The sequence below is a fragment of the Neophocaena asiaeorientalis genome, unplaced genomic scaffold, assembly GCF_003031525.2.
Source record: "Neophocaena asiaeorientalis asiaeorientalis breed wild unplaced genomic scaffold, Neophocaena_asiaeorientalis_V1.1 scaffold265, whole genome shotgun sequence".
In the NCBI taxonomy this organism is placed as follows: Eukaryota; Metazoa; Chordata; class Mammalia; order Artiodactyla; family Phocoenidae; genus Neophocaena; species Neophocaena asiaeorientalis.
The window spans coordinates 1,757,608-1,770,520 of record NW_020172172.1 but is presented as its reverse complement, the minus strand read 5'-3'; the positions used below and the strand labels follow the sequence as shown (position 1 = coordinate 1,770,520).

General features: G+C 40.9%; 1 protein-coding gene across 1 annotated transcript in view; it reads left to right on the top strand.

The window, feature by feature from the left end:
* The window catches only part of KIF15 (kinesin family member 15), a 70,886-nt gene extending 60,676 nt beyond the window's left edge, over positions 1 to 10,210 (top strand). Inside the window, exons 30-35 of the mRNA XM_024756464.1 lie at positions 933 to 1,042; positions 3,826 to 3,895; positions 4,933 to 4,970; positions 8,760 to 8,925; positions 9,164 to 9,295; positions 9,630 to 10,210. Coding sequence (XP_024612232.1) covers positions 933 to 1,042; positions 3,826 to 3,895; positions 4,933 to 4,970; positions 8,760 to 8,925; positions 9,164 to 9,295; positions 9,630 to 9,680 — 567 coding nt within the window. The 3' untranslated portion in view covers positions 9,681 to 10,210. The remainder of the gene's footprint in view (positions 1 to 932; positions 1,043 to 3,825; positions 3,896 to 4,932; positions 4,971 to 8,759; positions 8,926 to 9,163; positions 9,296 to 9,629) is intronic.
* The last annotated feature ends 2,703 nt before the right edge of the window (positions 10,211 to 12,913 follow it).

The window sequence follows — 12,913 nt, the reverse complement described above, 5'->3', positions numbered from 1 at the left end:
TTGTGTGTGGGAGAGTATATTTAGGGTGGTGTTAGGGGTGGGAAGTGCGTGGAGAAGTGCCTGGGTAGGTGTAGTGTGGGCGCAGAAGGGTGTGTAGGGAGGATGCAATGCCCCATAGAAGATAGTCTGTGACCTCATGGCTCTGCAGTGAGTTTTTGTTTAGGAACAAAATTAGCCTACTGTGTAGGAAGACAGTATCACTCTTAAACTTTGTTTCTCATAGAGGGGATCATTCCTGGCTTTTTCATTCAGGGCGGCTCTCAGTATGCTGCTATCTCAGGAATGTGGCATGATCTTGGTACTTAGAAGAAATTGGATCAGGTTAAAAGAAGTCAAACAATAGATAAGCAGAAGTAAATCAAAAAGTTCACTCCTTGTAGACGAGTATTTATTTCCTCTGGGTGGTTATGCTCATGATTTTCAAGTCAGAATCCAATTAAGTATTTTGAGGCTGTGGCACATCAATTTTTAAAAATTAGAATCTATTAAATAGAATCAAATAGAACATTTACCAAAGTAGTAGATGCTTTTGTTCATCTTTTCTCATAAAGGAATTTTAATGAATTAAGGTTTGTTTGGGGTTTTTTTTGGCCGTGCCGCCTGGCATATGGGATCCTAGTTCCCCAACCAGGGATCGAACCCGTGCGCCCTGCAGTGGAAGTGCAGAGTCTTAACCGCTGGACTGCCAGGGAAGTCCAAATTATGTGATACTGATAAGAGACTATGTTTAAGACAATGGGGGTATGAAAATTAATCACATTCGGAGCCCCTGAGAGCTTCTCATAGTCTACTTTTTCTCCAGTGATACCCAGAGCAGTGTTCAGTGTGTGGAGGGAGCTTAAAAGAGGAATACCTGTCTCATCACGGCCTGGGGAGCAAAATAATGCCTACTGTAAGGTGTTTTCTGAAAAGACCTGATTTGATGTTATTAGGAGCAGTTGTGTGAAATGGAAAACCTACGCCTGGAAGCCGAGCAGTTGAGAGAGAAGAACTGGCTCCTGCAAGGTCAGCTGGATGATATTAAAAGACAAAAGGACAACAGGTGAGAAAGAGCCTCGAGCAGTCTGTGAGCTAAATCTTGGCCTGCCCGGGGATAGTTGAGTGAATGAGGTCAGCATAGGTTTCACAGCGTGTGTGATGTTTCTTGCTGATCCAGGAGCCGCTCCAGGGGTTGCTTCTCAATCAGGTCTGATGAGGGGGTTGTTTTACCAGAGAGGGAAAATAAGGTCATCACCATCTTGCCCACTCTGTTTACTTTTGTATTGCTATAGAGCTATTGAGATGAATTTCAAACACGTGAAATACTTGAACCAAACTGTCTACTTGTATTTGAAAGGGGTGAGGCTGGAGCAAATATGTCAACAAGACAAGGCTCAAGGTTCTGCCAGCAGAAAAAGGGAGAATTTTCTTGGTTTTGCTTCTTGGCTTCTGGGGAAGGGCACGTTCCTAGGAGAAGCTGTACAGGGGGGCGTTCTGTTAGGTCTCTGTGTGGGTGTGGGGGGTGTGTGGGTGTGGGTGTGGATGCTTGTGTGTGTGTGTGTGTGTATGTGTGTGTGTGGTGTGTGTTTTGGCCTCAACTCAGTCTTCTAGTTGTATCTGATAATGGCACAGCGTCTTGTCAAGGGCAGCCGCACCCAGGTTATATCGTGTCTCTGACACTTGAAAGTTGTGTGACTTTGGACACATCTTTAAACCTCTTAGTGCCTCGGTTTCCTTAGCAATAAAGTGAGGGAGATGACACCTCTTATACAAGGTGTTTTAAAGACCAAAGACAACGTGTGTAAAGTGCTCGTTACAGTGCTTAGGAGAGGGGAGCCACTCAACAAATGGTGGCTGTTAAGTAGACACGGTAGATTTATGATCCCACCCCTGAGTGAGGGATGGAGATGAGGGTGGTCTATGAGACTACGCAGGAAGTTGAGGTTTGTCAAAGGGGGTCTGTATTGGGGATGGAAGCCCTTTGTGAATTCGGCATCCCAGGTTAGGGGTGTCTGCCTCTGCTGCTGTTGTCAGAAGATCTTAACAGGCGCTTCCCACTCCCGCTGCTCCCCATCCCTGTCCAGAAGCAGCCCTGACGTGCACTGTCCAAACCTAAGTGAGACAATGGATATTTGAGGTTGGTGATGGTGGCTGTGCTAACAACCTATTCCTAAATGTTTCTTTGCTGGGTGGCGGGGTGCAGGGGGATCTTAGTTCCCTGACCAAGGACTGAACTCGAGCGCTCGGCAGTGAAAGCTCAGTTCCTAACAACTGGACTGCCAGGGAATTCCCCTAAATGGTTCTTTTCAAGTTTTAGTGAGCATAGGAGGTGCTCATTTTATTAAGCATCCTCTTGTAGGGATTTCACTTCCCCTTCTGGGTGATTTTGATGCAGGTAGTCCACAGTCTGCTCACCTAGTTTCCATATGCTCCACCCCCATGTCCAGGCATATTAAAGAAAAGCATTGTACCTTTTATCAAGAGTTAGTTTGAGCGTGGAACTTAGAACGTTACCAGATCATGTATAAAACCACAATTTAAAATACTTTATTTCATAGCCTTATGTCCCATTTGTGAGGAGCCATACAGAACCTTCTTCATGAATTAGAATAGAAGAAAATTATAGCCCAGGGGTCAGCCTGTTTGGTAACTGAAGTTTCATTGGAGCAGTCCGGTTCTTTCATATAAATATCACAGTGGCTGCCTTTGCATTACAGCAGCCCAGTTGCATAGCTGTGCCGGAGACCTTATGGCTCCCAAAACCTATGTCTGGTTCTTGACAGAAAAAGTTACCCACCCCCCCAGATTAGACAACAGAAAACACATCTGCCCTAATGTTTTGGGGTGTTTTCCTCACTACCATTTTTATCTAGGCTGTCAGATTCATTAAGTGGAAGAAACTAATGTAGCTTCTGTTTTCCTTCAAGGAATGATCCTTTACTCACAAGTGAGAGAGAGATTTCTAGAGAAGCCAGAAGCCTTCAGGCAGGTTCTCCTAGGGGGGTGTCTCCTGATCCAGGGGCTGCCCACAGAAACTCAATTTATTATCCAACCTGGTCAGGCTCACAGAGATGGCCTCACATTAATCAAATTCACATGATACTGATGTATAGTCCAGAATGTAATTTTCTTTGTACAGAGGAGTGTTTCTTTTCCATGACGGGATTTATGTCTGGTGCTCAGAGAATCCCCTTCTTGGTGTCAGCATGTCTGGGAAGCCCGAGTGGCATCAGAGAATCTCCAGCTGACTATGATATCCAATGCAGGGAATTCCCTGGTGACCGGGGGGCACGGGTTTGAACCCTGGTTGGGGAACTAAGATTCCGCACGCCGCGTATCGTGGCCAAAAATAATAAATAAAAAAGGCTACAGCAGTCCCAGACCTGAAATCTAAAGCAAAGAGGGGGCATCAGAGGCTCCATGGGACAGGCCAAGTGTGAGGGGCCCTCACCGCCCCCATGTGTGTCCTGTGTTTCCCCACCATCACGACCCAGCCAGTCACATTCATGCCAGGTACCTGGACTGTCCTTTCAGCCCCATTTTGTTCACATACGATCTTCAGATGATACCGCTCTAAGTTAATACTTTATTCTCAACCAAACCCTGTCATTAGATTTCCCAGCTTTGCTCATCTCACTTTTGTATGGAAGGAATCCCGAATGCTGGGGAGGTACCTTATTTCATCCTCATGTGTTGATCACGCTTATTGACTGTGCTAACTTGACCTAATCACCATAGAATTAGCTCTTCTTTGCACATCTTGGCGTTGCTGCATGTAATAGATACAAAATCGATACTTGAATATATTTGACACTTTTCCCATCCTCCCTTCCTAATCTAACGCAGTGAACAGAATCATTCAGACACGCAGCAGCTGAAGAATGAACAAGAAGAAATCAAAGAAAGACTTGCTAAAGTATGATTTTTTTTACATAATAGTTTTTTTCTTGTGTGAAAAATGCTTTTATAGTTAGCATTTATGGTTATATATTTTAGAAACCATTTTATTATTGAAATTTTGTCTCTTTTGTATTCCTGTTAAGTTTGATATTTACCATCAGTATTTAGCTATAGCTGAGAATTAAGAGTGAATTAGTCTTCATGCCTAGACGGTAAGCCTACTGCTCACACAGAATTCTCCATTTAGAAGCAAGTATCGAGTGCCTATTTGAGGCTTTAAAGGGCACAATACATGAACGGTTGTAAATAGGTACCCCCTTTATGTGTGTGTAGCTGGGATTGTGGAAAAGGATGTCCCTTTTTTTTTTTTTAGTTGAGGTATAGTTGATTTACAATATTGTGTTAGTTTCTGATGTACAGCAAAATGATTGTTATACCTATATGTGTATTCTCTTTCATATTCTTTTCCATTATGTTTTATTATAGAATATTGAATATAGTTCCCTGTACTATACAGTAGGACCTTGTTGTTTATCTGCTTTATGTACAGTAGTTTGTATCTGCTAATCCCAAACTCCAAATTTATCCCTCTCTCCCCCTTTCCCCTTTGGTAACTGTAAGTTTGTTTTCTATGTCTGTGAGTCTGTTTCTGTTTCGTAAATAAGCTCATTTGTATCTATTTTTAGATTCTACCTATAAGTGATACTATATGATATTTCTCTGACTTACTTAACATGATAATCTCTAGGTCCATCCATGTTGCTGCAAATGGCATTATTTCATTCTTTTTTATGGCTGAGTAATACTCCATTGTCCATATGTACCACATCTTCTTTATCCATTCCTCTGTTCATAGACATTTAGGTTGCTTCCATGTCTTGGCTGTTGTAAATAGTGCCATTGTGAACATTGAGATGCATGTATTGTAAAGGAATTTGCTTTAATTGGTTTTATTACCATTAGGGAGAGCGGACTGATTACTTTCAGTCTTTTGTTTAGCGATGTTAAGAACTTAAGTCATTTTTTCTTTCTCTTTCTTTAATCTTCTTATAGAATAAATTGGTTGAAGAAATGCTAAAAATGAAAGCAGAGTAAGTACACTCTTTTGTAATTCAAGTTCTTGTTGATCATTTCTTTATTAACACCAACCAGTATTCCTCTAAAGGAAGAAATGCTTATAATATCCACAAGGTAAGTAAATTCTTTCCTTTCTGCAGTAGTATGTGAACATAATAGATATTTACAAAATTCTTTTCTTAAATACCACTTGCTAAAGGGGTTCCTCACATGAAGCCATTCCAAAAAAAAACTTAAAGAAATAAGTGCTAGGAAAACCTTAGCTTCCCTGGGGGAATTGATGGGTTTTCTCCTCATGTACAACGAGAACTATATAACCGACCAGGTTTCCTTCTCACTTCTGGTTTCCTCTGATTTAAAACCTTGAGGCCCTCTCAGACCCATAGATCAATACTATGAATTCTTCTGGTCTTGACCTTATGTCTCTTTATATGTTTTCTATGGACATGATTTTATTTTATTCATATACTTCTTATATTTTAATTTATGTAATCTTATAAACTGCCTCATTCTTTGATAAACAGGATACACTGTATTTTCTATCAAGTTCACAATAAGTAAACTGGTTGGTATTAACAAAGTGATAAAACGTTAGAAAGATATTTTACTCTCTGAATAGAATAGATCTGATCAGGAACAGTGATTCTCAAACATTTTCACTTGTTTTACCTCCTAAAAGAATTTTGAAACACCATATACCCTCTTGTACATTTTTGGAGTTGACTATGTCTAAAATTTTTCATTGTAAGTTTAAATTATTGCAAAGGATAGAAGTTTTGACATACTGAAAATAGTGACATTTAGAAATAAAGCTTTTGTGGTGTTCTTTCAAAAGTTATCCAACTGATTTGGTACTTTCTACCCATTTAAAAAATACTTGAAGAAATTTGTAAGTCTAAAATTTTACACTGTTCCTTTTTCCTTTGAAATTAAGTTTCCATTCTATACCCATGCAGAATTATATCCTAATTTAATATATTGTTTGGAAAATTTTTTGTTGACTGCCCTATCATAACTCAGCAATGAAAATACGTATGCAAATTACAAGTAATTTGTAAAAATTTATTATATTCATATGGCTCTAAGTGTTATATTTTTTCTGGATTGAGTTTTCATTACAATTATTAAAGTATCCTGAATTTATTGTAAATTTTTATGAATAATTATTATACAAGTAAAATTTTATTGGAAATGCATCTCTCAATGCATTTTATCTTAATGCTTTTTCTTTAATTAGCTCATTCTGTTTCACTTAATTCTGGAATCATACAATATTCACAATCAATTCTGTTCCTACTTTTTTGTCTTTATAGATATAAAGGCTGAGAAATCTTATTCACATACTAAGTAAATAACAATGGAAGGAGTTTTTTTAGAATGTTGTCCTCCAATTATTTGAACTCTATCCAGGTTAATATGCCAGAAGTTACATAGTGATATGTCATCAAAAATTCTTTTTAGGGACTTCCCTGGTGGTCCAGTGGTTAAGACTCTGTGCTTCCACTACAGGGGACATGGGTTCAATCCCTGGTCAGGGAACTAAGATCCCACATGCCGCATGGTATGGCCAAAAAAAAAAAAAAAAAGTCTTTTTAATGATCAGCTGACAAAGACCACCCAACTTGGGAAAGATTTGTTACTCAGTTATTGAGTCATTTGCATCATAGAATCATATACTTAATAGAGTATAGGTGTGGAACAGAACTTTGTTCAACACTTTCATCTGCATTTGAGCAGTTTGGGGACTGGCTCCTTGCCAGTTAGCTGTGGGCTAGGACAGAAATCTGGATCACTTACAGGATCTATGAGAATCCACCTGTATAGTTTGTAGAAGTATAGATAATAACCATTTGAGACCTTCTAGCAAAAAGAATAAAAGCTATCTAAGCTGATACATAATTTATTTCATGATCTAGTAATCAGTGCTACAGTGTCCCTGGGACTACAGGAGCCCACACAGTGGCAAGTGAAGCAACCTCCAGAAAATGGCACACATGGTTTTATCAGTCCCAGCCTACAGCAACAGTTTTAAACATTGCGTTATCCACATGTGTATGTGACAGTGCTTTTAAAAAGCTACAAAGAACTGAATACCAAGCCAACAGTGGTGTAGGCAGATGTTTAATTTCACATAACAAGAGGTTTGGAGGTGCATTGACCCAGCCCCTTCCCATTCTTCTGCTTTTGGTACTCTTGCTTGTGACCTATTGACTACAAGATGGCTGCTGCAGCTCCAAACAACATAAACAGGATCACAGCTTACAGTGTTGTGGGTTCAAAAGGACTTTCTTTTTTCAGGGAAAAAAACTCCCAGAAACCCTCAAGATTCATCGTGTCTCCTTATCCAGAATTAGCATGCCTGCAGGGCAACCTGAGAAAACCAGTATCTGGCAGTGGGGTAGAGATAACCATGGTTTTAGCTCAGACCAGTTATTATTTACTAATCTTTGGGAACTGGGTGTGCTTCTCCTCTCCCTTTCTTGTCCTCTGAATAAACTGAGTTTTTATAAAAAGCAAGGGATTAGCTGTCGGGTAGGCAGCTGCGGTGTCTGCCATGCCACAAAGCCTTTTCATGAAACGAAAGCAAAACACATAAGACAAAAGCAGAACAGCTCCAGATGAATTGGGAGAACATCAGTGCCCTCACTCCCACACTGTCCTCCTGAGGTTCCACAGAATGTAGTCTGAAAACACCACCAAAGAAATTGTTGGCCTTAAGTGGTATTTTTAATTCTGTGTATTACATCACTTAAATCATCAGCTTTCTATTCCATATGCATTGTAAAATAAATAAAAAGCATTTGTTTCTTTGGGAAGCTTATAGGATTCAGTTAGTTTTGTGAAATTCTATATAATTGTTTGGTAACCCTTCTTTTTTTTTTTTTCCTTTTGAACACTATTCTTTTTTTTAACATTTTATATTGGCGTATAACTGATTAACAATGTTGTCTTGGTTTCAGGTGTACAGCAAAGTGATTAAGTTATACATATACATGTATCTATTCTTTTTCAAATTCTTTTCCCATTTAGGTTGTTACATAATATTGAGCAGAGTTCCCTGTGCTATACAGTAGGTCCTTGTTGGTTATCCAACACTTTTTTAAATATAGCAGTGTATACATGTCAATCCCAAACTCCCTAACTATCCCTCCCCACCTCCCTTTCCCCCTGGTAACCATAAATTCATAATCTAAGTCTATGAGTCTGTTTCTGTTTTGTAAATAAGTTCATTTGTATCATTTTTTTTAGATTCTGCATATAAATGATACCATACGATATTTGTCTTTCTCTGTCTGACTTAACTTTATTCAGTATGACAATTTCTAGGTTCATCCATGGGTAACCCTTCTTTTTAATGTTTATTTTCAATTGATAGTTGCATAAAGTGTATAAATTCTAAATAGCACATCCTTGAAGAAATGACTAGTGTCCCACCATCTGAGAACCATTTTTTGAAACCAGAAATGATTAAGATATGGGGCACTGAATAAACCATGCAGACTGTAATAATGCTTAAGTAACAGTTTGCTCTGAGGGCTAGATCTAAAAGTTTCCATTCTAAATTTCTGTTGTGTAAAAAACGGTTTGTGGAACTTTCCAAAATGAAAGTTTTGGGTAAAACAACCATAAAAAAGTGTATCTGCAGCTCTTGCTGTCTTCCTGTGCTGTCAGAAAGGGGAGGGCTGGATATTAGTGATACTTTCAAATAAAAATTCTGAGCTTGGGTGACAAGTGTCTGATTTGAGTACTGTTTTATAATTACGTGCCTTTGGGAGACCATAACGTGATAGTTACTGTTACAGCCTAGAGCAGCTCCAGAGTGCCCTTCAGAACAAAGAGACCGACTACGTTACAATGACTGAGGAAGTTGAACGAGTTAGAATGTTGGAGTCTAAAGCGTTCCAAGAAAAGGAACAACTAAGATCAAAGCTGGAAGAATTGTATGAAGAAAAGGAGAGAACGTGCCAGGTGCATTTGTGTGTTGGTTTTTATTAACAGAGCCGATCAGCATAAGTCTCCGGGCTGCGATTGGGCATCCCGTGGTTTACAGTTGCTCCTCTGCACGCAAAGATGTGTGGCCACGAAAGCTGGGAACCTGGGCTCTGTCTCTCCCTCCCTGTGCTCTTGGAAGGCACGACATAATGTTATTGTAAAATAAAAATTAAAAGCAGCTCATTTTCCCTTCCCTGGATTGATTTACCTGCAGGAGATGGAAATGTTAAGGAAGCAGGTGGAGTGTCTCGCCGAGGAAAATGGGAAGTTGGTAGGTCACCAAAACTTACATCAGAAGATCCAGTACGTCGTGCGGCTGAAGAAGGAAAACGTCAGGCTTGCTGAGGTAAACTCCTGAAAATTGTGCCGAATAAACTCATTCTGGTTTTTAAATGATGATTTAGTTAAAATTTAATTTAACTATTGACTCACTTAACTGCTTTCTTCAGGGAACCTCCTGAATTAAAAAAAAAAAAAAAATTCAGCCATTGCTATTGTAAGCATAATTCAGTCAGTTATCATACACATGAGATTCTTGTTTACTGTTAAAGTAGTTTACAAACGGAAAATTATAGTCCTAGTTTGAAATTTAAACTTAATGAATGCCAAGAATAACTCTTCCTGCAAGAATTAGAGCCTTAATTTTTTTTCTTTTCCTTTTCTTAAAAATTACTGACCAGGAGTCAGAAAAGTTGCGTGCTGAAAATTTATTTTTAAAAGAAAAGAAATGAATGAATCATAAGGATCCCGATCAACTACCTACCTTGTTTGGAGACTTCTTTCCCTCTTATAGAAGTAAGACCTCTCCTTGCACACTTAGCAGAGCTGAATTAAGAGCCACAACTATTACCTGTGTATGTGGGGGTTGGGGGGGCTGACTCAAGTTTCTTATGAACTCTCTGCACCTGTGCACACCTGTGGCAGCCCGCAGCCTGCAGTTAGAGGTTACCGTTTCAAAGCTGTAAATATTGAGAAAACCTTTTGTCTTTTTAAAATAAAAGCCTGTAGCTGCAGTTTTACAGTGCATGTCGGCCAGATTATTTTTTTCCTTCAGTACTGCCATAATCTCCTTTGAGTCTTGCATCAGAAGCTCCAACAATATGCAGGTTCCAAAACTTACAGTGAGGTTAGTGATGGTGCAGTATGCATGAATAGCAAACTTGTTAATATAGATTATTTTTGTATTCCTACTTGAAGTGTTCTCATGGGCCATTTTTATGACTGTTAATATGGCCATTTTTCAAAATGTAATAAAATCTTTTAAAAATAAATTGTTTAATAAGGTGATTTATATTGTTCATTCACCATATGCTTATTGAGCAAATATTATATGCCAGGCACTGGTCATCAGTGAACAAGGCAAACAGAAACCCTGTCCTCAAGGAACTTCTGTGTATCAGCGCTTCATTCTTTCTTATTGAGAGTAATGTTCCGTTGTATGGACACGCCACATTTTATTTACTTACTATTCGATGGGCATTGTGTTACCAAACCAAACTTGGGTCCATTCACCCTCGTGCAGCCAATCTACTGACACCGTGTTTGTGGGGTTTTTTTGTTTTGTTTTGGCCGTACCGTGTGTCTTCTGGGATCTTAGTTCCCCGACCCAGGCCACCACAGTGAAAGAGCCAAGTCCTAACTACTGGACAGTCAGGGAAGTCCCTCAGCAAAGCATTTTTTTAATTAATTTATTTATTTACGTATTTATTTATTTTTGGCTGTGTTGGGTCTTTGTTGCTGCGTGCAGGCTTTCTCTAGTTGCGGCGAGCGGGGGCTACTCTTCATCGTGGTGCGTGGGCTTCTCATCGTGGTGGCTTCTCTTGTTGCGGAGCAAAGGCTCTAGGGGCATGGGCTTGAGTAATTGTGGCTCATGGGCTCAGTAGTTGTGGCTTGTGGGCTCTAGAGCACAGGCTCAGTAGTTGTGGCACACGGGCTTAGTTGCTCCGCAGCATGTGGGATCTTCCCAGACCAGGGCTCGAACCCATGTCCCCTGCATTTTCAGGCAGATTCTTAACCACTGCACCACCAGAGAAGTCCAGCAAACCATTTTTAAAGGGAAGATGGTACTTCCCTGGTGGTCCAGTGGTAAAGAATCCGCCTTACAATGCAGGGGACCTGGGTTCGATCCCTGGTCAGGGAATTAAGATCCCATGTGCCGCGGGGCAACTAAGCCCGTGCACCACAACTACTGAGCTCACGCACCTCAACTAGAGCCTGCGTGCTGAAAACTACAGAGCCCATGTGCTCTGGAGCCTCCATGCCACAAGTAGAGAGAGAAAAACCGGCACGCCACAACTAGAGAGAAACCCACGTGCCACAACAAAAGATCCTGCATGCTGCAACTAGGACCCTGGGCAGCCAAAAATAAATAATAAATAAATCTTTAAAAAAAAAAAAAAGCAAGATGTGGGAGAGGCATCTCAGGGTTTGTGATAAGTTCGTGCCCAGTTCTCTGACTGGTTGATGGTGAGGTAACAGAGAAGTGTCACGGGGGTTAACACTATCGGTCCTTAGGTGCCAGTGGGTCTGGGGGCTATGCATTCAGGGTCATCAAGTAATTAACTTCTTCCATTCGGTGGGGGTTTTAGCATCTATAAAACTACTCAGAGAATGTGCCGTCAGATGCTATTATCTAGATGCTTAGAGAGGAGCTAAAGCAGAGGAAGTGGAGGAAGGGTCTGTCCCAGGAAAGCCCTGTAGGGTCCTGCTCAGTTACAATTTGAACTGTTGGCAATTTTGGGCTACTATGGATAACAGTGCTCTAAATACTCCTGTGTAAGTCTTGCTACGAAAATGTTTCACATCTCTTGAGTAGATACCTAGGGATGAAATTGATATCAGGTGGCCTCGGCCTGCAGCGTCTTGAAGCAGGATTTCAGTTCCCCAGCCAGAGATTGAAGTCAGGCTGCAGCAGTGAGAGCACTGAATTCTAGCCACTAGACCACCAGGGACCAGTGACCAGTCACAAGGCCCTGGCCTGTCAGCAGTGTAGAAATGAATTTCTACATAGAGTCAGAAAGTAGTGAAACAAGTAAAGCATTTATTAGGAGGAAAAAGAGTACATGTGGATAGACACATGGGCGGGCTCAGAGAGAGTCGTGCCCTCATGGTAGTTTGAATCACTTTTATGGGGCATTTCTTCTGGTTTTCCTTGGCCAGTCATCTTGCTTTGCCTGGTTCTGAGTCCGTATTTGGTATATCTCAGTGTCTTCGCCATCTTGGAGAGGCAGCAGCGGGCAGTGGCTTGAAGCAAGATCTTAGTTCTCTGCCCAGGAATTGGACCTGGGTTGCCTGGATGAAAACCAGGAATCCTAACCATTAGTCTACCAGGGGCTAGAGGCTGGAAGCTAAATTCCCCTGGCCCTTGCCTCCATTGAAAAATGCATTTCTCAAGGAGGCAAAAACTGCAAAAACAGGTACAAAGTTTATTATTAGAGACACAGCACAACAAGTGGGAGAGCACACAGAGAAACTGTTTAGTTAAGAGAAGCAAGGCACAGATGCACACCCGGAGAGAAAGGGTATGGGCGTCCCCCCTAATGAGGAGGAGCACAGTAAAGAGGCAGTTAAGTCATTTATATAGGGCAGTTCTTCCGGGTCTTTGTTTACCTTTGGCCAATTATCTGGTTTCTTTTTCCACACCTGACCTCCCCTAGGACTCTACCTAACGTGTGCACAGCTTTTTTCCAAGATGGATTCCAGCCCAGAGACCTTGGCATCACCTATTATGGGGTGGTGCCCCCTCCTTTTTAACCCCCAAGGAGCCTTTCTGCACATGTGCAGTGTCTCCCTTGCCCCAAGGATGGGGAACATGTGACCTCTCGATCCTTTACTCAGACAGGGTTTAGCCTCTTTCTTTCTCCGCTGTGACTGTTATCTTAAAGTGTCCTCAGGAGACAAAGTCCCGTTATTTACCCTGTTGCTGTTGTTATTTCTATCTCGTAGTGCAAACCGGAGGCTGGTT